This window comes from Saccopteryx leptura, chromosome 3, assembly GCF_036850995.1.
Source record: "Saccopteryx leptura isolate mSacLep1 chromosome 3, mSacLep1_pri_phased_curated, whole genome shotgun sequence".
Taxonomy (NCBI): Eukaryota; Metazoa; Chordata; class Mammalia; order Chiroptera; family Emballonuridae; genus Saccopteryx; species Saccopteryx leptura.
In genome coordinates this window covers 93,753,126-93,777,568 of record NC_089505.1, presented here as the reverse complement: position 1 = coordinate 93,777,568, position 24,443 = coordinate 93,753,126, and the positions used below count along the sequence as shown (strand labels likewise).

The 24,443-nt window shown below is 44.8% G+C and overlaps 1 protein-coding gene across 15 annotated transcripts in view; it reads right to left on the bottom strand.

Moving 5' to 3' along the window:
* The window catches only part of FHAD1 (forkhead associated phosphopeptide binding domain 1), a 126,776-nt gene that overhangs the window by 101,813 nt on the left and 520 nt on the right, over positions 1-24,443 (bottom strand). For all 15 annotated transcript variants that reach the window (XM_066375129.1, XM_066375130.1, XM_066375131.1 and 12 more), the window contains exon 2: positions 21,118-21,225. In XM_066375129.1, the coding sequence (XP_066231226.1) occupies positions 21,118-21,210 (93 nt within the window). In that variant the 5' untranslated portion in view covers positions 21,211-21,225. The remainder of the gene's footprint in view (positions 1-21,117; positions 21,226-24,443) is intronic.

Below are 24,443 nucleotides of genomic sequence, written 5' to 3'. Positions count from 1 at the left end.
ACTTACTAGGCAAATTTCTACCAAATACTTTGGCACTCAAAATATTGAAACATAAAAGAAAGGCAGCATAGCTATACTAATTTCAGATAGAGCAGACTCTAGAGAAAGGAAAATTACCGGGTATACAGAGGGTATTATATACTGATAAAGGGGTCGATTTTCCAAAAAAGCACAAGAATCCTTAATGTGTGCATACCTAATAACAAAGCATCAAATTATGTGAGGCAGAAACTCAGAACTGCAAGGAGAAGTAGACAAATCCAGTTTGATAGTCGGAGACTTCAACATCCCTCTATCAGTCAAAGATCCAGCTGACAGAAAATTAGTGAGGATAAAGCTGAGTTGAACAGTACCATCAATCAGCTGGATCTAAGTGACATTTATAGACTATTTCATTTAACAACAAATACACACTTTTTTTCAAGTTCACATGGAACAGTCAAAAAGACAGACTATGTTCTGCTTCACAAAACATACCTCAACACTTTTGAAAGATTAGACATAGGCCCTGGCCGGTTGACTCAGTGGTAGAGCATCGGCCTGGCATGCAGGAGTCCTGGGTTTGATTCCTGGCCAGGGCACACAGGAGAAGCACCCATCTGCTTCTCTATCCCTCCCCCTCTCCTTCCTCTCTGTCTCTCTCTTCCCCTCCTGCAGCCAAGGCTCCACTGGAGCAAAGTTTGCCAGGGTGCTGAGGATGACTCTGTGGCCTCTGCCTCAGGCGCTAGAATGATTCTGATTGCAGCAGAGCGACGCCCCAGATGGGCAGAGCATTGCCCCTTGGTGGGCATGCCGGGTGGATCCCGTTGGGTGCATGCGGGAGTCTGTCTGACTGCCTCCCCATTTCCAACTTCAGAAAAATACAAAAAATAAAAAATAAAAGATTAGACATTATGCAAAGTATGCTCTCAGATTGCAATAGAATCAAACTAGAAATCAATGGCAGAAAGACAACTGGAAAATACCAAAGTATTTGGTGATTAAACAATATACTTCTAAACAGCACATGGATCAAAGAAGAATTCTCAAGAGAAATAAAAAATTATCTTGAAGGCCCTGGCCAAGTAGCTCAGTTGGTTAGAGTGTCGTTCCAATACTCCAAGGTTGCAGGTTCAACCCCTGGTCCAGATACATACAAGCATCAACTAATGAATGCATAAATGGGTGGAACAAGATATCAATGTATTTTTCTCTCTCTCCCCTCCTTCCCTTCCTCTCTCTCTCTAAAATCAATCAATTAAAAAAATATCTTCAACTAAGAAAAGGAAAATACATCTTATTAAAAATTGTGGGACACAGCAAAAGCAGTGCTTAGAGGGAAATTTATAGCATTGGCTGCATCTATTAGAAAAGAAAGATCTAAAATCAATAATCTAAGCTTCCATTTTAGGAAACTAGAGAAAAAAAGAGCAATATACACCTAACACAAGCAGAAGAAAAGATGTAAAAATTAGAGCTGAAATGAATGAAATAAAAAACAGGAGAAGAATAGAGAAAAATCAATTAAACAAAAAGCTGGTTCTTTGAAAAGATCAATGAAATTGACAGGACTCTAGCAGGCTAACCAAGAAAATAAGATTTATTCTAGGTATGCAAGACTGCTTCAACATTTGAAAATCAATCATTATAATTCATTGCATCAATAGGCCAAAGAAGAAAAATTACATTATCATCTCAATAGATGAGGAAAGAGCATTTGGCAAAATCCAACAGTAATTCATGATTTAAAAAAAAACCCAACTCTTGGAAACCATATGCTTCCCCCCCCCCTTCTCTCCCTCTTCCTCTCCCACAGTCTGTGCCTCAATTGGTTGGAGCATGACCCTGGGCACTGTTGAAGCACATCAGCCTCAGGTGCTAAAAATAGCTTAGTACTCAAACATTGGCCCCAGATGGGGTTGCCAGGTTGATACAGGTCAGGGGGCATGCAGGTGTCTGCCTCACTATCTCCCCTCCTCTAACCTAAACCCCCTAAAACAAAAACAAAAATATCTTAGGAATAAACCTAACCAAGTTAGTAAAAGATTTGTGCACTGAAAACTACAAAATGTTGCTGAAAGAAATTAAAGAAGATAAATAAATAAAAAGACATACTGTGTTCATAGATTGGAAGACTTAATAATGTTAAGATGTCATCCCTACCCAGAAGGATCTATATACAGTGTGTTTGTAAAGTCATGGTGCACTTTTGACTGGTCACAGGTAAGCAACAAAAGATGATAGAAATGTGAAATCTGCACCAAATAAAAGGAAAACCCTCTCAGTTTCTGTAGGATGATGTGGGAGCATGTGCGCATGCGCAGATGATGATGTAACACTGTGTATTCAGCAGAGCAGCCCACGGCCATGCCAGTCAAGATGTGGACGGTACAGAGGAAAGTTCAGTGTGTTCTGTGGCTCGCTAAATTCTAATCCATGACCAAAATGCAACATGAATATTGGCGTGTTTATTCTTTTGTTTTGTTTTTTTGTATTTTTCTGAAGTTGGAAACGGGGAGGCAGTCAGACAGACTCCCGCATGCGCCCGACCGGGATCCATCTGGCACGCCCACCAGGGGGCGATGCTCTGCCCATCTGGGGCATTGCTCTGACGCAATCAGAGCCATTCTAGCACCTGAGGCAGAGGCCACGGAGCCATCCTCAGCGTCTTTGTGTTTATAATGAAGCGCCACCACATAGGAATAACATTATTCGGTGGGATAAGCAGTTGAAGGAAACCGGCAGTTTGGTGGGGAAACCCCGTTCTGGTAGGCCATCAGTCAGTGACGAGTTTGTAGAGGCTATACGGGATAGCTACCTAAGGAGCCCTAAAAAATCTGTGCATGAGCCCACATCGAACTGCACTGAATAGGTATGAAACTGGGAGAGTTTTCCTTTTATTTGGTGCAGATTTCACATTTCTATCGTCTTTTGTTGCTTTCCTGTGACCGGTCAAAAGTGCATCATGACTTTACGGACACACTGTATTTAATGTAATCCCTATCAAAACTCTAATAACATTTTTTTTTCAGAAATAGAAAAATCCATCCTAAAATTTATATGGCATCTCAAAGAACCCTGAAGAGCTAAAAACAATCTTGAAAAAGACCATAAAAGTTGGAGGTCTCATACTTGTCGGTGTGAAAACTCATTACAAAGTTATAGTAATCAAAACAGTATGGCGCTGTCCTAAGTTCAGACATATAACCGATGGAATAGGATAGAAAGCCCAGGAAAAAATTGTTGCCTACAAAGGGTGGGGCAAAAATAGGTTTACAGTTGTTCATATGAAAAATAATACGATAATTAATAAATAATAATACAAGAATAAACTGTTCCATGTATGCATAACTATAAACCTACTTTTGCCCCACCCTGTATGGTCAGATGGTTTTCAGCAAGGGGGAACTGATACCATTCAATGGGGAAAGGACAGTTTTTTCAACAAATGGTGCTAAGAATACTGCAAAAGAATAAAATTAGGCCCTTACCTCACACCATATATAAATATTAAGTCAAAATGGAGCGAAGACTTAAATGTAAGACCTAAACCTATAAAACTCTTTAGAAGAAAACTTCCTGACATTGGATTTAGAAATAATTTCTTGGATATGATACCAAGAACACAGGCAACGCAAAATAAAAATAAATAAACAGGATTACATGTGCATCAAAGGATACAATTAACAGAATGGAAGGCAGTCTATGGAAGGGGAGAAAATATCTGCAGATCACACATCTGAAAAGGGGTTACTATCAAGAATATATAAAGAACTCCTATAACTCAACAACAAAAAATCTGATTAAAAGTCAACAAAGAGCTGGAATAAATATACAAATGGCTACAAGCCTATAAAAAGATGCCCCAAATCACTAATCATTAGGGAAACACAAATCAAAACCACAGTGAAATATCACCTCATATCCATTAGGAGGAATACTATGAGAAACAAATAAAAAACAACCACAGGAAATAACAAGGGTTGTTGAGCCTGTGGACGAAACAGGAAGCTTACGCACTGTTCAGAATGTAAAATGGTATAGCTGATGTGAAAACAGTATGGTAGCTCCTTTAAAAATTAATAATAAAGGTACTCTATGATTCAGCAAGTCCACTTATGGGTATACGTCCAAAAGAACTGAAAGCAGGAGCTGAAGAGATATTTGCATACCTGTGTCCACAGCAGCGTTATTCTCAACAGCCAAAAGGTGGAAGCAATCCAAGTGTCTATCAATAGATGGCGAAGCAAAATCTACGTGGTATTTACAGACAATGGACTATTATTCTTCCTTTAAAAGGAAGGAAATTTTAATATGCTACAACATGGATGAACCTTGAGGGTGTTCAGCTCACTAAAATATACCAGTCACAAAAAGGTAAATGCTGTGTGACTCCATTTATATGATTTTTTTTTATTATTATTATTTATTTTATTTATTTATTTATTTATTTATTTATTTATTTTCATTTTCTTTTTTTTTAGAGGACAGAGAGAGAGAGAGAAGGGGGGGAGGAGCAGGAAGCTTCAACTCCCATATGTGCCTTGACCGGCAAGCCCAGGGTTTTGAACCAGCCACCTCAGCATTTCAGGTCAACGCTTTATCCACTGAGCCACCACAGGTCAGGCCATTTATATGATGTTTTTAAGAGTAGCCAAGTTCACAGAAACAGAAAGCAGAAAGGTGGTTGGCAGGGTTTGGGGGGATGGGGAATCAGTAACTTTCCAATGGGAATAGAGTCTCAGACTTGCAAGATAAAAAAGTTCCGGAGATTGGTTACACAATAAAGTAAATATACTTAACCCTATTGAACTGTACACTTAAAATGGTTTAGAGCAGGGGTAGTCAACCTTTTTATACTTACCGCCCACTTTTGTATCTCTGTTAGTAGTAAAATTTTCTAACCGCCCACCGGTTCCACAGTAATGGTGATTTATAAAGTAAGGAAGTAACTTTACTTTATAAAATTTATAAAGCAGAGTTACAGCAAGTTAAAGCATATACTAATAATTACTTACCAAGTATTTTATGTCGGATTTTCGCTAAGTTTGGCAGAATAAATCTTTATAAAACAACTTACTATAGTTAAATCTATCTTTTTATTTATACTTTGGTTGCTCCGCTACCACTCACCATGAAAGCTGGAACGCCCACTAGTGGGCGTCCTTCCAGTCCCCATTCCTAGAGACCAGGTTGACTACCACTGGTTTAGAGGGTAAATTTTATGTGGTATATATTTTTACATGCACGCATTCACAGTGACTCAAAGTCAAGATCAGGGGTCCCCAAACTATAGCCCGTGGGCCGCATGCGGCCCCCTGAGGCCATTTATCCAGCCCCCGCCGCACTTCTGGAAGGGGCACCTCTTTCATTGGTGGTCAGTGAGAGGAGCATAGTTCCCATTGAAATACTGGTCAGTTTGTTGATTTAAATTTACTTGTTCTTTATTTTAAATATTGTATTTGTTCCCGTTTTGTTTTTTTACTTTAAAGTAAGATATGTGCAGTGTGCATAGGGATTTGTTCATAGTTTTTTTTATAGTCTGGCCCTCCAATGGTCTGAGGGACAGTGAACTGGCCCCGTGTGTAAAAAGTTTGGGGACCCCTGGTCAAGATGCTGGTGCACATGGCAATGTCAGGATTTGAACCCAAGTTTCAAATAATGAGAGAGGAAGTGGGGTGGAACTGGATATAGAAAACAAATGCATTTTTAAAAAGCCACCTGCATTTTAAATATCTTTTAAGGCACAGAGTGAGTGCATAAAATACTGAGACTTTAACAGACCTACTCACAGCAAATATATCTGCTCTGATGGCCACTGTGCAGAGAAGAAGCCTCCCTGAGAAGCTACCTGTTAGTTGCAAAGCTGATGCCAAGGTTCACACTGTACCTGAATCTTTCTTTGAAGTCAGTTTTTTCTTTTCTTTCTTTTTTCTTTTTTTACTAAGTGAGAGGCAGGGAGATGGGGAGGTGGGGAGGCAGAGAAACAGACTCCTGCATGTGCCTGACCAGGATCCACCCAGCAAGCCCCCTACAGTACAATGTTCTGCCCATCTGGGGCTTCAGCTCCGTTGCTCGGCAACTGAGCCATTTCAGCAACTGAGGTGAGATCATGGAGCCATCCTCAGATCCTGGGGCCAACTTGCCTGAACCATTTGAGCCATGGCTGCAGGAGGTAGAGAGAGAGAGAGACAGAGAGACAGAGAGGGAAGGGGGGGGGAAGGGGAGGGGTAGAGAAGCAGATAGGCACTTCTCCTGTGTGCCCTGACTGGAAACTGAACATGGGACTTTGACATACCAGTGCGACACTCTACCGCTGAGCCAACCAGCCAGGGCTGGAGCTAGTTTTCAACCTTGCATCATTTGGACCTCGAAAGTCCAGTCTCAGATCATATCCCCTCCTCCCCACCTTCCTCTCCATGATTCATCATGACCTTTGCTCCCCCATCCTCTCCCTGTGGGCACCCTTGCCCCTCTTCCAGCCTGGGTGTCTGTTCAAGATCACCAGCCACTTCAAGTCCATCTCTGCCCCCTTCCCCCTAGTCCTCTGGCCACCCTCACACTTAATCCTCAAGGTTGGCCCAGTCCAGCCATGCGCTGCTGTCTTTGGGTGCCTCAGCCACCAGGTCCCTGTCTTTGGACTTGCATTCTACTTTCTTAACAGCCTCCTATGTCCTCTCCTCTTGTCCCCTGCCGGGCATTCTCCATGGACTCCTCCTGACCTTCTCCCTCCCCTCTCCACTGAGCCCTCTGCCCCAGCAGGCCGGTCTGTCTGGCCGTATCCAGGGGCCGATGGGCTCCCTGCCTCTGGTTTCCTGTGAGGTTTGGCTGGTGGGAGATTAGAGACCAGAGCAGGGGGCAGAGGCCATGTATTTATTTCCTTTGAAACCCACCTCCGTCACTCCACAACCACTTCGAATGTGTCCTGCCAGGACGCAGGGACCCAGTACGGGAAGCTCTCAGAGATGACCTTCCAGTCCCCATCCCTCAGCCACCAAGGGGCTCAGCGTATTCTTGTCTTCATCCCACCTGGGTCCGTCTCTGGCTCAGCAACCAGCTCCTCTCTTGTGTCTTCAGTCCCACCCTGACCCCATTCCTTCCATGTAATCTACACACGTGCTCCCCAACGCCCCATCCTAGACACGCCTCCCGTCACTCTCTCTTCCTTTATTGTCAAGCTGCTCATGACAGTTCCGTGCCCACTGAGTCCTCGACCCACTGCCATTGTTATCCAGGGCCTCCCCAGCCTCTGTGGCATTTGATACTATTGTTGGAAGCAGGCGTGTGGCCTGGTGGCCGAGGAGTTAGGGAGGCAGGACAGGGTGGTGGGTACTAGACTGGCCTTGGAAGCGGGTGGCCTGGGACCTATGCCCAGCTCTCCTACTTACTAGCTGGAAATAGTGAGCTTGGGCAATAGCCTAGTCTCTAGGTGCCTCAGTTTCCTCATCTGTAAATGGGGACAACAGTAGAACAGACTTCCTGGTGATGTGTACATGAGGTAACACATACAAAAGCTCTTAGAAGAGGACTTTGGCACGTACAGCAAGTGTCAAAATGTCCACTGTTATGAGCAGGAGGAGGGGCTCTGCAGTTGGGAAGCCTTGAGTTCGAGTCTCACCTCTGCCACTTGGCAGCTGTGCAGCTGGGGTGCATCTGTGTGTGCCTCTGAGATTCTCCAGTGAGTCTGACAGAGTGTGTGTGTATATGTGTGTGTGTGTGTGTGCGCGCGCGTGTGTGCGCACGTGCACATGTGTGTTTAATCTATTTCATTTCACCTTTTGGTTCTTGGCCATCCTACCCCCCTCCCATAGAAACAGTAAAAACTGAGGTTTTCAGAAGAGTGAAGACCCGAGGAAACGGCAGGGTTTGGTGACAGAGCGAGTCTGGGAGGAGAAGCACAGAGGAAGCTTCTCCACTTCCCTGGTCCTGCCCCCCGCATCTTCCCGGGGAACCCTGGGGAGGCCGAGGCCTCTAGAAGAGGCTGGCTCATGAAGCCAGACCGCCAGAGAGTGGTCCCCAGCCTGGCAAAGCCTCCCTGTGCGGCCTTAGGCAGGCTGCTTAGGCTGTGTGTGCCTCAGCTTCCTCGTCTGTAACATGGGAGAATGACAGTCCCACCTCGTTGGGATCACCTGAGTTCATACATACAGAAGTGCAAAGAACAGTGCCTGGCATAAAGAAGCCCTCAGTGACTGCCAGTTGTTTCTGTTACTGATATCCCCCGGCCTGGGGACAGCTTTCAACCCTCCTCCTCCCTCCCTGACCCCTCCCAGGGCTCCGTGCCGGGCTCCCTCAGATGCTGCAGCTCCCCAGGAGTCTAGGGTAGTCTCCATTTCCTTCTCACTCGGTCCACAGGCTGGGGCCACTGCACATCCCCTCAAGTCTCAGATTCTCCAAGCACCAGTTCTGATCCGGACCCCAAACCACCACCTGCTTCTCGATATTCGTGTCACCTCAAGTCTTGCAGTCTTGCCTCTCCCTTCCTGTCTGACTCTTTCAGTAATGATATCATCACCCTCACAGCTCAACCAGCTATCTCTCCTTATGTCCCTGGCATCGACCCTACTGAGTGCTCCGGAGAGCTCATAACCAGTCCCATAACCTGCCCCCTCCCCATGGCAGCAGTCCAGGCAACAGAAAGTATTAATGCTGGTTGGACAGAATGGTCGTGCCCGGATCCCTGGAGCCTGGGAACGTGCCCCATCACACGGCGGAAGGACTGTGCAGATGTAAAGGCTACTAATCAGGGTCTTAGAAGAGGGAGATCATCCTGGATTACCTGGGTGGGGCTAATCTAATCCCATGAGCCTTTGAGAGCAGAGAACTTTATCTGGCTGGATTGCAGAGATGAGTCAGAGGGGAGGTCAGAGAGATTCAAAGCCTGAGAAGGACCCTTTGCTGCTGACATCAGAGGACAGAGGCCATGTGCCAGGGCATGTGGGCAGCCTCGCGGGGCTCATAACAACCTCCAAATGACAGCGAGCAAGGACATGGGGACCTCGGTCCATCACGGGAAAGGCTAGATTCTGCCAACCACCCGAATGGACCTGCAAGTGGTTTCTTCTGAGACCCTGGATACGAGCCCAGGCTTGGAGCAGAGGAACGGGCAGAGTCCACCCTGACTTCTGACCTACAGACTCTGAGATAATACGTTTCAGTTGCTTTACGTAGAAAACAGTCAAAATTTACTACAACACTGACCACCACCAGGCACCGTTTAAGCACTTTGCAGTAAGTACCGTACTTCAGTCTCATAACATCGCACATGTACAGAAAGTGCAACAGAGAATGGCTGCGTAATTTGCCCGAGATCCTGCAGTTCACGAGGGCAGAGCCAGGCTCCAACCCGGCCGCCTGGTGCCCAGGCTGTGCACTCGGCCTCTCTGTCCTAGGGCTGTGCTGCCCGATCGCCCACCCAAATGACAAAGACCACTCATTCCTTCCCAGCTTAAAAGCCTTTTCAGGAGGAGGCTCCATCTTTAAACAAGTTAAATGTTAAACACTTAGCCTGGCTTACATTTTCTACTGTCCACGTAAGACTGTTCGAAGTATAGGGAGTTCTTATAAGAGTTTATTCAGGCCCTGGCCAGTTGGCTCAGTGGTAGAGCGTCGGCCCAGTATGTGGAAGTCCTGGGTTCAATTCCTGGTCAGAATACACAGAAGCACCCACCTGCTTCTCCACCACCTCCCCCCCATCTCCCTCTCTCTCTTCCCCTCCCTCAGCCATTCCTCGAATGGTTTGAGCAAAGTTGGCCCTGGTGCTGAGGATGACTCCATGACCTTAGCCTCAGGCACTAAAAATAGCTCAGTTGCTGAGCAATGTAGCTTTTGTCCCAGATGAGCAGAGCATCGCCTCATAGGGCCTTGCTGGATGGACCCCAGTCGGGGTGCTTGCGGGAGTCTGTCTCCACCTCCCCGACTCTCACTTAATAAAAAAAAAACAACAACAAAGAGTTTATTCGAGCAGTTTCTTTCATGCATCTGAGATTAAGGAGGAAACCTGTGGAAGGTTACGCGGAAGTGGGGAGCAAGCACGGTGGACGACTACAGGACAGGTCAGGTTAAGGGCTCTCTTGAGGGTTAATACTCCCTTTCGGTATTACAGAGGTGTGTTAACCCAGATCGCAAGGACAACAGGCAGGGCTGGCTTCAAACCTTTCACTAAAGAAGAAGTTACAGGCCTGGGGCGTACGTGACTACTCACCAGGACCTGCCCAGTTAGGAATTTATGGTCAGATCACCCAGCGAGGTGACTTTTCATAGAACTTTTTTTTTCCTCTTTCTTTTTTTTGTTCCTGACCTGTAGCCACTGATATGCAATCAATCCCTTTTTCCCCAGCCAAATTATTCACCAAACAACTCCACACCCTAGCCCATGCTGTTTCAACATCTAGGGTGCCCTTTCCTGCCTGCTCTTCCTGGCAAATTCCCCCATTCCACCCCCGGCTTCTCGTTAGTCAAGCTTGGTCTACCTTGCCGCACTTCCAGACCCCCAGCCAGGGTTCTGGAGGGGCCGCTGTTTAGAGCCCCTAAGCTCCTCTTTCCGGGAAGGCACTGAGCCAACATTTCCTCTTTACCCAAGTTCCCCACTAGATGGCACCACACCAGCTTCTTGAGTGAATGAGGATCACCAGAATATCGATTTCATGTGTCACTGACAAGTCTCACTTAGGATTCCACACTATGGAATTTCCCTAGCTTAGTCAGCTACCTTATGATCTCAGTTAACTCACACGGAATTTCAGACATTTGGATTTTCAGATGTTCCTGAAAGCTAAATTCACACCGAAACAATGAAGCTTCTTTCTACACTTCATCTTAGCCGAGAGGCTGAGCAGTGGTGAAGCTTCTTTCTTTAGAAGCTTTGAGTCAGCCTAGAATCTGAAACTCGGTCCTGCCTTCCCCAGCTAACCGTGTGACTTTGGGAAAGCGACTTACCCTTTCGAGCCTCATTTCCACATCTTGAAATGAACATAAAAATGATAACAGTAGTTCCTACCCCATAGGATTGTTTTGAGGATATAATTCTGTAACTATAGATATTAAAACATGCAAGATGCATTAATTCAGTAGTCTTTAAATGAGTGCTGTAGCTGTTTGTATGATTTGTGCTTTCAGAAGATTATGACCTTCCACCTAACATCCATTAGAGCGACTGCTGTCAAACACACACACTCTCTCTCTCTCTCTCTCTCTCTCTCACACACACACACACACAAACTGGAGCTCCCACAACACCAGAAAATAACAAGTGTTGGTGAGTATAACCCTGTGCACTGTAAATTAGTGTAGCTGCTATGGAAAAGAGTATGTCAGTTCCTCAAAATATTAAAAATAAAATTATCATATGACCCAGCAAGTTCACTTTTGGGTATCCCCCAAAGAACTGAAAGCAAGGTTGCAGAGAGATTTCCACACCCATGTTCATTATTCACAACAGCCAAAAGGTGGAAGCAAACCAAGTGTCCATCAACAGATGAATGGACAAGCAAACTGTGGTCTGTACATACAACGGAGTATTTTCAGACTTAGGAAGGAAATAGGCCTTGACTGGTTGGCTCAGTGGATGGAGTGTTGGCCCAGCATATGGATGTCCTGGGTTCGATACCCGGTCAGGGCACACAGGAGAAGTGACCATCTGGTTCTCTCCCCCTCCCTCTCCACCTCCTCTTCCTCTTTTCCTCCCACAGCCAGTGGCTCAGTTGGTGCAAGCTTTTGCCTCAGGCACTAAAAATAGCTCTGTTGATTCAAGCATCAGCCATACACAGGGGTTACCAGATGGATCTCAGTTGGGGAGCATGTGAGAGTCTATCTCCCCTCTTCTCACTTAAAAAAAATAAAGAAAGGAAGGAAGGAAATTTTGACAAATGTTACAACATGAATGAGCCTTCAGGACATTATGCTGAGTGAAATAAGTGTCACAAAAGGACAAATACTGGATGATTCCACTTATATGCAGTACCTAGACTAGTCAGATTCATGGAGATAGAAAGTAGCATGATGGTGGCCAGGGCCTGGGGAGCGGGAGGGCAGAGTTAGTGCTTCTTGGGTGCAGGGGTTCAGTTTTGGAGGATGACGATGTTCTGGAGAAAAATGGGGGAGATGATTGCACAACAACGTGAGTGTACTTCATGCCACTGGATGGTACACACTTAAAAATGGTTAAGATGGGCCTGACCAGGCGGTGGTACAGTGGATAGAGTGTCAGATTGGGATGCAGAAGACGCAGGTTTGAAACCCCGAGGTCACTGGCTTGAGCACAGGCTCACCAGCTTGAGTGTGAGGTAGCTGGCTTGAGCGTGGGATCATAGACATGACACCATGATCGCTGGCTTGAGCCAAAAGATTGCTGGCTTGAAGCCCAAAGCTGCTAGCTTGAGCAAGGGGTCACTCACTCTGCTGTAGCCCCCAGGTCAATGCACATATGAGAAAGCAATCAATGAACAACTAAGGAGACTAAGGAACTGCAATGAAGAATTGATGTTTCTCATCTCTCTCCCTTCCTGTCTGTCTGTCCCTCTCTCTCTGTCTGTCTCTGTCACACACACAATAAGTGCTTAGGATGGTAAATTGTACATTATGTGTATTTTATCACCAAAACATAAAAGAGAAAAAGATTACAATCCAGCCCTTTTCTCTGAACTTCTCCCTATTGGAAGCCCTCCACTTGCCAGAGGGAAGTAAGCCCATGACTGTTGTGACCCATGAAATCAGCCCCCATTTGCAGCTGCCGGTCCTCATACAGGACTGATGGGACCGGATGGTGAGTCCCCAGAGGAGCAGCGCTGTGCGTGGAGCCCTGGGGCAAAGTGGGAGCCGAACCCGGGCAGCAGAGCCGGCCAGGGAGTATGAACAGCACAGCTGGTAACCGCACCAAAGCCTGGGTCTTTCTGTGGATTTCCATACGGAGACTGGAGGCATGGTAAGAATCCACATCTAAAACTCACATCTCAAAACGTAGGGTTCACTCATAATAACAGAAACACGAATCACAATGACACGGATGCCATATTTCACCTCCAAGATCAATGAAGACCCAATAGATGGACCACACACTAGACTGGGGAAGGGATAGGAAACAGAACAGGTATCCACTGCTGGCAGGATATTAACCACATCTGTAAACCTCTGGTGGACAGCTAGCAACACCCATCAGAGTTACATGCCCTCTGCCACAGCAACATCCCCACATGTCTATGAAATGATGTGAAAATCACAGCAGCCTTGTTTCATAGTAACAAACGAGATGATGATGTAGGCTCCGACGGTTCTTCTGAAGAGGCAGCCAGAGCTGGTAGGTGCCAGACAAAGGGACAAGAGTCATCCACTCATATGGGTTGTGCTGTGTTTGTTAGGTTGGCCTTGCTCCACGACCTTCAGAGCCCAGATGAGAAGGGGCTGACACTTGCTCAAGAGATCATTCCAGCAACGAGGAAGTGGATAGCTGGCAGGACGGAGGTGCAGACACGAGCATTTCATCCCCCTGTCGCTTCTGTCCTTGGTTTTTCTCCTCCATTTCCACCCGCCCAGCCACAGCACCGGAGTCCCGGGAGCTCAGTCTTCAAGGGGGTGGGGGGCCGCCCAGTGTGGGTGGGGCCCGGTAAGCTCCTGGGGAGGGGCTAGGGTCAGGCAGCTCTTTGCTGTTTCACCTTTCTCCTCTTTTCCTCAAAACAAAGTTTATTGAAACAGCGCATGCGTGCGTACACTCACCCCTGCCCACCCAATTGGAGCTCCCACGTCAGAAGGGAAGAGGCATGGGTAATAGAGATGGTGGGATTCTCAAAATGTGCTCCTGGAGCCATCTCCACAGGACCCCACAGCCACCGCCTAAACATGGGGAACACATAAATGTGAGGACCCCCTGGGTCAGAACGTCTAGGGCAGGGTTCCCCAAACTATGGCCAGCGGGCGCATGCGGCCCCCTGAGGCCATTTATCCAGCCCTGCGGAAGGGGCACCTCTTTCATTGGTGGTCAGTGAGAGGAGCACAGGATGCATCCACATCCTGTGCACCTAGAGTACTATATGTGGTGGCACTGCAAAGCGTGGCGACGCTCACGTACAATACTACTTTCAGTGACTTGGGATGCACGCCTCACGGCTCCGGAAGCGCATCATATCACTTGTTAGGGCTAGCAGTGACAAATATGGAACCGGACATTGACCATCTCATTAGCCAAAAGCAGGTCCATAGTTCCCATTAAAATACTGGTCAGTTTGTTGATTTAAATATACTTGTTCTTTATTTTAAATATTGTATTTGTTCCCGTTTTGTTTTTTTACTTTAAAATAAGATATGTGCAGTGTGCATAGGGATTTGTTCATAGTTTTTTAAATAGTCTGGCCCTCCAACGGTCTGAGGAACAATGAACTGGCCCCCTGTGTAAAAAAGTTTGGGGACCCCTGGTCTAGGGGCTCATGCCTAACAAGCACTTTATACATATGAAAAATTGGACAACCATTGGCGTGCAGTGTTTCTTCATTCTGGAAGAACTGAGCCACTTTCTAAGCAGAGTTTAGGTAACAGCCACATCCAACTCCAAAAATTACAGTTTGCAAGCCACGTCAGACCATGGAAGTGATAATTTACAAGGTTTAACTCTGAAGTGAGCACGGCCGAGGCTTTCAAGCCATGCAAAACAGGAGAGGCGAGATTCTGAACAGAGCTCCTGATTGCCTGTCTGCCCACGGCAGCCAGGGGGGACAGTTCAAAATGCAGGTCTTCCCCTTGCTTAAAATCCTTCAGTGCTGTCTGACCAGGTGGTGGTGCAGTGGATAGAACGTCGGACTGGGATGCGGAGGACCCAGGTTCGAAACCCCGAGGTTGCTGGCTTGAGCACGGGCTCACCAGCTTGAGCACAGGGTCACTGGCTTGAGTGTGAGATCATAGACATGACCTTATGGTCACTGGCTTGAGCCCAAGGTCGCTGGCTTGAGCAATGGGTCACTTGCTCTGCTGTAGCCCCCAGCTCAAGGCACATATACAATAAGAAAGCAATCAATAAACAACTAAGATGTTGCAACGAAGAATTGATGCTTCTCATCTCCCTTCCTGTCTGTCTGTCCCTATCTGTCCCTCTCTCAGTCTCTGTCAAAAAAAAAAAAAAATCTTCCAGTGCCTTCTTCAGATAAAGATCAAAATCCTGATGGTGGCACGAAGGAGACCTTGTCTCTTAGTTCTCCACCTTCTCACTCTTACTCTAGACACACTGGTTTTCTCTCAGTTCCTTGGCCTCACAATATCCCCTTTCACGCCAGGGCCTTTGCACACACTGTTCCCTTCTTCTCTTGCCTAGTTAAGTCCTCCTGGTCCTCCATGCTTCTTCCCTTCAGAGCCCCAGTGTTGGCATGGAACTATTCATGCCATCGTGGGGTCTTCGACTCATGCCTGTCTGCTAGCTGCTTCCTGACTGCAGGGACCATGCCTGATCCGGCCATTGCTGTGTCCCCAGGATTGCCTTGGGGCGGAGGCTCCAGGTTAATATTTGTGGAATGAATGAGAGACAATAACAGCAAGACCTGAGCTGACAAACACAGGCTTCCTATTGCTGCCAGGGAATCAAACCCCATCTAGGATACAGAAGAAAAGTCTGGAGGCCAAAACCCTACAAATATTAGAATTGATTTTGAGTCAAATGACTACCAGTGACTTTTCTTCCTTATACTTTGCTTTCCCTCAGTTTTAAAACAATAAGCATGTAACTACCTTCTATTATCAGAAAAAAATCAATGAATACTATATCAACAATCAAAACACTGTATCAGCCTTGCAAACGACTAGAAATCTTTAGAAGCACAACTGCCCATTCTTAAGGATTCACCCAAGTAAATCAAAGTTTTTATTTGCTAGCTGTAACCTCTGGGTAATTTCAAGGACAACTTTTTATTACTAAATACTTCTGAACTTTATTTAGTGGAACTGACTTCCAGTGGCAACTCTAAATCAACTATTGGATTATACCTTAGGGTGGCCCACAGCCGATTAGGGCAGATCTCCTAATCAGAGAGGCCTCGTGAAGTCAGCAGAAGGGGCAGTTTTCTCCTCCTCTGGTCTTAATATAAAACTGGAAAATGCTGACATGTCCTCAGGTTTCAATTCTTCAAAACAGCCCTGTGTCCGCACATCCCTTTCTAAAGCAAGTCTCCTTTCCTGCATCCACTTACGCTTCGGGAAGAGGATTTGTCTGAGAGAAGACAGAAGTTCTCATCGAGCCTATTCACAGAACATTTGGCAATGCATGCATCATCTGTTCTCAGGGGAGCCAATTTAGGCTTGTGCTTCTGAAAGTGCAACTTATTTCTTCATAAATCAATGTGACTGTTGCCGGAGGTGGTGACTTCTTAAACTAAGTCCAAAATGCACTAAACAGTCAATTATTTTCTATACAATGAATGCCACTCAATTGCTGTCTACCTCATAATTGTCCTCATTAGTTTACTTTTCCAAACAGCTTGTTACTATCAATGGCTTCTCGTCTCAATCCTGGGTACCCCTGAGGATTCTTCACGGTCCCCATTTTATAAGACAATAGTAACAGTCATGGTATTGTGTACTCAGCGTCACATGCCAGGTGCTTTCTGTGCGGTTCTTTCTTAATCCTCACAGCAACCGAGGGGTAGATACGTAAGTTGTTTGTAGACAGGGAAAATGAGCGCAGAGCATCACACAGCCAGAAAGTGGCTTAATGACATTCAAACCTAGGTCTGTCCATCTCCAAAGCCAGTGCTATTGAAAATTACTACAGTTTTCTATTCCCACAATCACATTCAAAACAGAGCTCTATGTCTCAGCTTCGGCCAGATGAGAAATAAGACTACCTAAAGTCTATGCTTTGTTATGATAAAGGAAAAACTGAAATTCTTTTTTCTTTTTCTCCCCCCCTCCCAACTTTGTGCACTGAACAGATTCTCTGTGTCCTTGTTGGGAGACCACGACATGAATAAGAATCTCAAGGAGAGGCCCATTGAGTTATCTGTAAATTTGTTGAGTTTATAATAAACACTCTCAGAAAACTAGAAATTAAGGGGGAACTTACTCAACTTGTTTACAGAAAAATCACACTTATTGAGAAAGATGGAATGTTTTCCCCCTAAGATTAGGAATAAGCAAACACAAAGATTTAGATTGCACTTATCACCTTTAGTCAACAGAGTATTGGAAGTCCTAGCCAGTGCAATAAAGCAAGAAAAGGAAAATAAAAACATTCAGATCTCTTTTTCCCAGTGGAGAAATAAAATTGCCTTGATTTGCAGATGACATGATTGTGTATCAAATCCTAAGAAATCTACAAAAAGCCTTATAGAAAGTTTAGGTTGCAAGGTACCATATAAGCATACAAAAATTAATAGTATTTAATTTACTGTCAATGACATGTGGACACCAAAATTGAAAATATAATACTGTTGCCTGACCAGTGTTGGCACAGTGGATAGAGCATCGACCAACCTGGGATGCTGAGGACCCAGGTTGGAAACCCCCAGGTTACTGGTTTGAGTGTGGACTCGTCTGATTTAAGTGTAGGCTTGCCAGCTTGAGTGCAGGGTCATCAACATAATCCTATGGTCGCTATCTTGAGCAAGGGGTCACTGGCTCAGCTTGAGTCCCCAGTCAAGGCATGTATGAGAAGAAATCAATGAACAACTAAAAATGATGCAACTATGCCTGACCTGTAGTGGTGCAGTGGATAAAGTGTCGACCTGGAACGCTGAGGTTGCCGGTTCGAAACCCTGGGCTTGCCTGGTCAAAGCACATATGGGAGTTGATGCTTCTTGCTCCTCCCCCTTCTCTCTCTCTGTCTCTCTGTCTCTCTCTCCTTTCTAAAATGAATAAATATAATAAAATAAAAGTTCACAAAAAAACAAAAACAGACATTAAAAAAATGATGCAACTATGAGTTGATGCTTCTCCTCTCTCTCCCTTCCTTACTTTCTCTCTCTCTCAAAAACATATATATATATAACTATTTACACAGAGAGGGAGAGGGAGAAAGAGAGAGAGAGAAGTATAAATATGACAAAACCCGTATAGAACCTGTATGCTGAAAACTACTGAACAATCATAAAAGAAATCAAAGACCACTTGAGTAAATGGAGAAACATACCATGTTCATGGATATCAATTCTTCTCATACTGATATATAGGTTTAAACATAATTCCTATCAAAACTTCCCAAGACATTTTATATAGACAGGCTTATTACTAAAATTTATATGGAAAGGCAAAAGAACTAGAATAGGCTAAAAAAAAAAAAAGCACGTTTTAAAGAAGAATAAAGTGGGAGGAATCACTCTACTTCATTTAAGACTTATATAGCTACAATAATTAAGACCATGTCATATTGGTATAGGGATAGACACATAGATCAATAAAACCTAATAAGGAATTCAGAAATAGCCACCACACAGTATGGCCAAATGAGTCTGACAAAGTTGCAAAAGCAATTCAATGGGGAGAGACCAGTCATTTTAACAAATGGTTCTGGGGCAACTGGATAGCCACATGTAATAAAAATAAAACTTGACCTAAGCCTCATATCATATGCAAAAACAAACTCACAGATTTAAACATAAAACTACAAAACCTTTAGAAGAAAACAAACGAGAGAATCCTTAGGATCAAGGGCTTAGTGACATGTTCCTAGACATGACACTAAAACCATGACCTTTCAAAGAAATAAATGATCATTTTAACAAAATTTAAAACTTGCACTCTGTGAAATATTCTGTTGAGAGAATAAAAAGACAAACTCTGGATGGGAGAAAATAATTGCAAACCGTATGTCTGACAAAGGGCTCATATCCAAAATGTATAAAGAACTCTCAAAACTCAATAGCAAAAAAACCCAAATAATTCAATTAAAGAGGGCAAAAGACATGAAGCATTTCACCTCAGAGGATATGCAGAAGGCAAATAAGTACTACATAGAAAGATAGTCAACGTCACTAGCCATTAGGGAAATACAAATTAAAACCATGACCAGATATCACCACACACTAAAACAGCTAAAATAAAAAATATGGTCATGGCCCTGCCCGGGTGGCTCAGTGGTAGAGCATCAGCCTGGCATGTGAAAATCCTGTATTTGATTCCCAGTCAGGGCACACAGAAGAAGTAACCATATGCTTCTCCACACCTCCCTCCCCTCCCTCTCTCTCTCCTCCTCCCAAAGCCATAGCTCAAAAGTTCAAGAAAGTTGGTCCCAGACACTGAAGATGGTTGCATGGCCCCACCTCAGGCACTAAAATAGCTCGGTTGCTGAGCAATGGAGCAATGGCCCCAGATGGGCAGAGCATCACCTGGTAGGGGCCTTGCTGGGTGGATCCTGGTTGAGGCGCATGTGGGAGTCTGTCTCTCTGCCTCCCGCCTCTCATTTAATAATAATTTTAAAAAATAAAATTTAAAAATACAGTCATAATACTAATTGCTGAGGAGGATGCAGAGAAACCATGGCTCACATACTGCTAGTGGGAATGCAAAATGGTACAGTCACCCTGGATAAGCCTGTTAGTTTCTTTAGAAACCAAACATATACTTACTACGTGGACCAGCAACCACACTCCTACGCATTTATCCCAGAGAAACGAAAACTTAATTTATTCGTAACCATCCCAAATTGGAAACAGTCAAAATGCCCTTCAATGCATAAATGGTTGAACAAAAGTGGTACATCTATACTGTGGAGTATTATTCAGCAATAAAAAAGCGATTGGCTAATTAATCTATGTAAATGGATCTTAAGGACATTATGGTGAAAAAAAACCAACCTGAAAAGTCCATTTATATGACATTCTCAAAGAGATGCAAGCTATAGAAATGGAGAACAGATTACTGGCTGTCAGGGTTGAGGGATGGTGGAGGGAGGAGGTATTGTGACTATAAAGCAGGAGTCGGGAACCTATGGCTTGCAAATCTTTAATAAAAATAATAATGTTAAAAATATAAAACATTCTCATGTATTACAATCCATTCATTTCCTACCACTCATGTTCATGGTTGCAGGTGGTTGAAGCCAATCACAGCTGTCCTCCGGGGCAACACCAAATTTTTATTAAATAATGCATAACATACACGGGTCATTGTATGGCTCTCACGGAATTACATTTTAAAATATGTGGTGTTCATGGCTCTCTCAGCCAAAAAGGTTCCCGACCCCTGCTATAAAGGAATATCAAAAGGGAGACCTTTGATGACAGAATAGTTCTGTATCTCAGTGGCTGCACCCAAATCCGTACATGTGACAAAATGGCATAGAGCCAAATACACACTTTGTACCAATGTCAACTTCCTGGTTTTGATATGGTTATGGCTAGATAATCTGTGACCAATCGGGAGAAACTAGGTGAAGGTGAAGGGTACCTGAGACCTAGCTCTCCACTATTTTTAGAACGTCTTGTGAATCAATAATTATGTCAAAAATAAATAAAAAGTTAAGAGAAAATCTGTTGAGGGAGGTCTGAGTGAGACCTGCCTTTCACAGTTATAAAGGGATCCCATTGTATTTCTATTGCTGCTGCAGTATTTTAAACCCTCTTCAATGAGTTTAAAAGGCTCAAAGCCACTGTTCTTACTATTCCTTGCTTTCTTCCAGCTGCCATAGATGTCAAGGAGCTGAGACTCTGGACCAAGCCCCAGCTGGTTCAGAGAATGAAATGAAATGAGGAAACCCTGAGGCCACGCCCACAGCTTACCCTGATTTAAGGCTTGGAGGTTCCCTGGACTCCGTTCTGCGGGGCCCACAGCAGTCTCCAAAAACTCTGGCAAGGGCGAGAGGCCGTTGCTCATACTGGGCACTCCAGGCGGCTCTGGCTATCATGCTGGGAGCAGGTGAAGGTCAAAGCACCAGCTCTAGGCCCCCCTTTCCAACCACCCCATCAGGCTGCTGGGGACCGCAGGTGGGACACCCACAGACCGGTTCAGCAGAGGACAGAGGGCATACCCCATTAGCATTGAGCTCATTCTCACTGCTTTCCAGAGAAATCCAGCACGTTTGGCAATCTGTTACTGGCAGCACACCAGGGAAAGATGTGGCTGTTAGCCAGACGTTGTGCTTTAAGAGAGATCTGAGTCCACGGATCTCTAAAGGGTTTTTGGAGGAGGTAAGGGGCTGCGGAGGGGCGGGGAATGGGTGGGAAGAGTCCTTACCTCTAAAACAAGGTCTGAGTCTTCGTGCTTTCCGATCGTAGTACTTTTATTCAGGACAAAAAAGCCTTCTGTGCTCTTCAGGTAGGCTTTCATTCTCTCTGCTTTCCACTGTATAAGGTTTTTAGAATAAAACAATTGTTAGAAAAATGTAGTCCCCTATTTATTCAGCATCATATTTAGAATGAGCAAAATGCACCAGCATGTCTAAAGGAGAAATCAGCAGAGATGGTAGTGGAGAGATGGGCTTAGCAATGATCACGAGTCTTTATCTCTACCTGTGAAGTCTAGCATTGACGAGCTTGGTTCTGATAACCAAGTAGAAGGCATTTTTAGATAACTCCAAGCACCAACTGCAGCTACAAATCAGACCACAAATCTGAGTTCCAATGAGAATTGTTCTCTATTCCCATTAAACTTGGTATGAGGTTCCTTATCTGACATATCAAGTACGCATGCTCAGTATTCCTAACCCTCCACGTCCTAGCTCTGTGATCTTAGGTGAGTTACTTATTCTATCCTATGCCTCAGTTTCCTTATCTGTAAAATGGGGTTAATCATACTCTGTATCTCAAAGGGTTTTGTGAGGATTAAGTTTTGTGAGGATTAATAAAATTTGTGAAGCATCTAGAACGGTGCCTGTTACACATGAAACATGCATTTGTACTACTTTTGTTACTCTTATTAATTTGGGCTTCTCAAACTCTGATACAAGGAACTCTAAGTTTCTAGAGAGTTTCTTAAAGTGTCAAGTCAGTCTTTGAGGAAATGGGCTTTCAATGATACTTTCTTTTGAGATTACTCCATTTCTTCATATTCTTTTAAAAAGGATGATTTAGACAAGGTGTCAAGAATAGCTTGGACAAATGATCAGGACTCTGCACATATTTTCCCCCCAATATTTTATTATGAAAACGCCAAACTCACAGAATCATTGGAAGAAGTGGAAGGGGACATTTTGCTGTATTTGTTCGATCACATATCTGTCTACCTATCCATCCATTATATATTTTGATGCATTGCAAAATAAGTTCTATACACGTTTTTCAAAACATAACAATTTCAGTGACTTCAGTAGGTTCCAAAAAGTTGGTGATAATTCACACGGTGCTTGAGTTCTGATTTGAAATGTGTTCTATTATTACTATGTGACAGCCTCCATCTCAATGCCACGTCAAAGAACGAAAGCCCCTCTCTTTTTCAACTGAAAGGCCACTGAAATGTGAAGTTGCCAGACTGGGGATAAAACTAAAGCGGTCTGGTTGTGACCACATCGTCTCAGGTCTGGTTCTGCTTCCCGTCAACAGTTTCATCATCACGTACGGAAGTCCTACTAAGTGCCAGGCACTGTGCCATCATTTGTCTCTTTTTAGTCTCAGAACAACCCTGCGAGCTAGGTACCAGCATTGTCTCACTTTACAGATGGGGAAACTGAGACTCAGAGAGCTTAAGGTCACACAACAGTACGTCTCAGAGAGAGAACGCTGAGCCGCCTCGTGTAAGGACTGCATGACCCTCCAGTAGCTCAGTGTCCGGGCCTCCACTGTTGCTGGGTGGGGCAGAATGGGGTCACGAGTTACACTGCCTGTTGACACTCGGGACATGCAATAACAGACTGCCATTGAAACCAGGATTCTACCCTTTGAAAGGAAAAAATGATCCTATCCTGGGGGTAAGAGAAATAAAAATAAGCCAGACAATTTATTTCACATTAGTCAACTCTGAGGCCTAAGGATACCTCACAAACATTGATGCCTTCATATCATGAGAAATACATTTTATTAAGTTTGCCATCATTAGTATAGAGGAAAAGGCAATTTCCCATTAGAAACATGCTCTCTTCCCATCAAATCATGTTAGTTATTCATCTTCAATTGCAGAGGGCCATGCTATCAAGCAACATGGTCTAGCCTAATTAAAGTGTAAATTTGTGTGCTCTGTCTCTTCTTAGGGAATGCCACCAAACTACCACCGAAAATCTGGGTGGCGTGCATATTTGTTTTTTAGCTCTCACTCCAGATGTCCCCAAGGCTGGTGCTTGCTCTCTGCTCAGATGTCACCTGTTAGTGGTAACCATCTGACCACCCTGGCTAAAATGTCATATTTTCCTGCTGCATTTCCTCCCTTGTATGTATCATTCTCTCACATTTTCCTAGGCCTTTATTTAGTGGTGTTTGCCGTTTTCCTTTCGCTAAGATACACATTCCAGGGCAGCCAGAACTGTGTTGTTGTTTTTTGTTGTTGTTGTTGAGACAATTTTTCACGGGCTTCTTGCATTTTTACCACCTTCAGAGCAAAGACATTGACAGATTCTGTCCTGCACTATCTTTCCAAGGATGTTTGTAGGGCAGACAGCCTGGGGGAATATAGGTAATGCTTATAATAAAGATACTATCTCCTTTAGGGGTAACGGTCAGGCTGGTTTGCTATAGGCCCCTTTCAAAGATCGGAGTTTGCCAAGCTTGGAGCTCCTCAGATGGACCCACAGTGTGCACAACACCCACCTCTGCTGTCTGCTCCACCCTGAGGCACTTTGGGGGCAAGGGGAACCAATGTAAATGTGAAGTTAGGGTCGCCTGTTGTGCCTGCTCTGCTGTGAGTAATCAAGTCCTTTGTCTCTGGCCAGGTGTTTCCTGTCTCCCGCCAGCATCCTATAAGCTGGGCAGGCTAACTTGTTAGCTTGCAAGCAGGGGGAACCTCTCAGGGGTCCCCAAACTTTTTACACAGAAGGCCAGTTCACTGTCCCTCAGACCGTTGGAGGGCTGCCACATACAGTGCTCCTCTCACTGACCACCAGTGAAAGAGGTGGGGCCCTTCTGCGGCGGGGGCCGCATGTGGCCTGTGGGCCGTAGTTTGGGGACGCCTGCCGGAGTTCCTGACAGTTTTGTTCCTTCCCCCATAATCAGCACCTGGTCAAGGCCTGACTCTTAGTAGGTGCTCAGTAAACACTTGTTGAGTGAATGAAAATACAAATGACACCTCAGAGCAATTAGAGCAGACGGCTGGCTAGGAATCTTTGACAGCAACCACCTCCATCTGCCCTTCAGCATCTATCCCAGATGACTTTTTGGAAAACCTAAATTCTCTCCCTTTAGCTTTTGGGTTGGACAATATTTCTCCACCTGTGCAGTCATTCCCCTCTCTGAAAACAGTGTAGAAAGTAATGCAAAGGTGTTAAACTCTGCGAATTCGTTCCTGGTGTCGCAGAGCTCCAGCCACAGTGAAGAGGGACGATCCTCCAGCGGGGGCATCCCGCTGACCACGTCACCGGGTCAGAATGGGCTATAGGAGTAACATTTCCTCTGAGGCTACAAGGTCTTCCGAGGCCT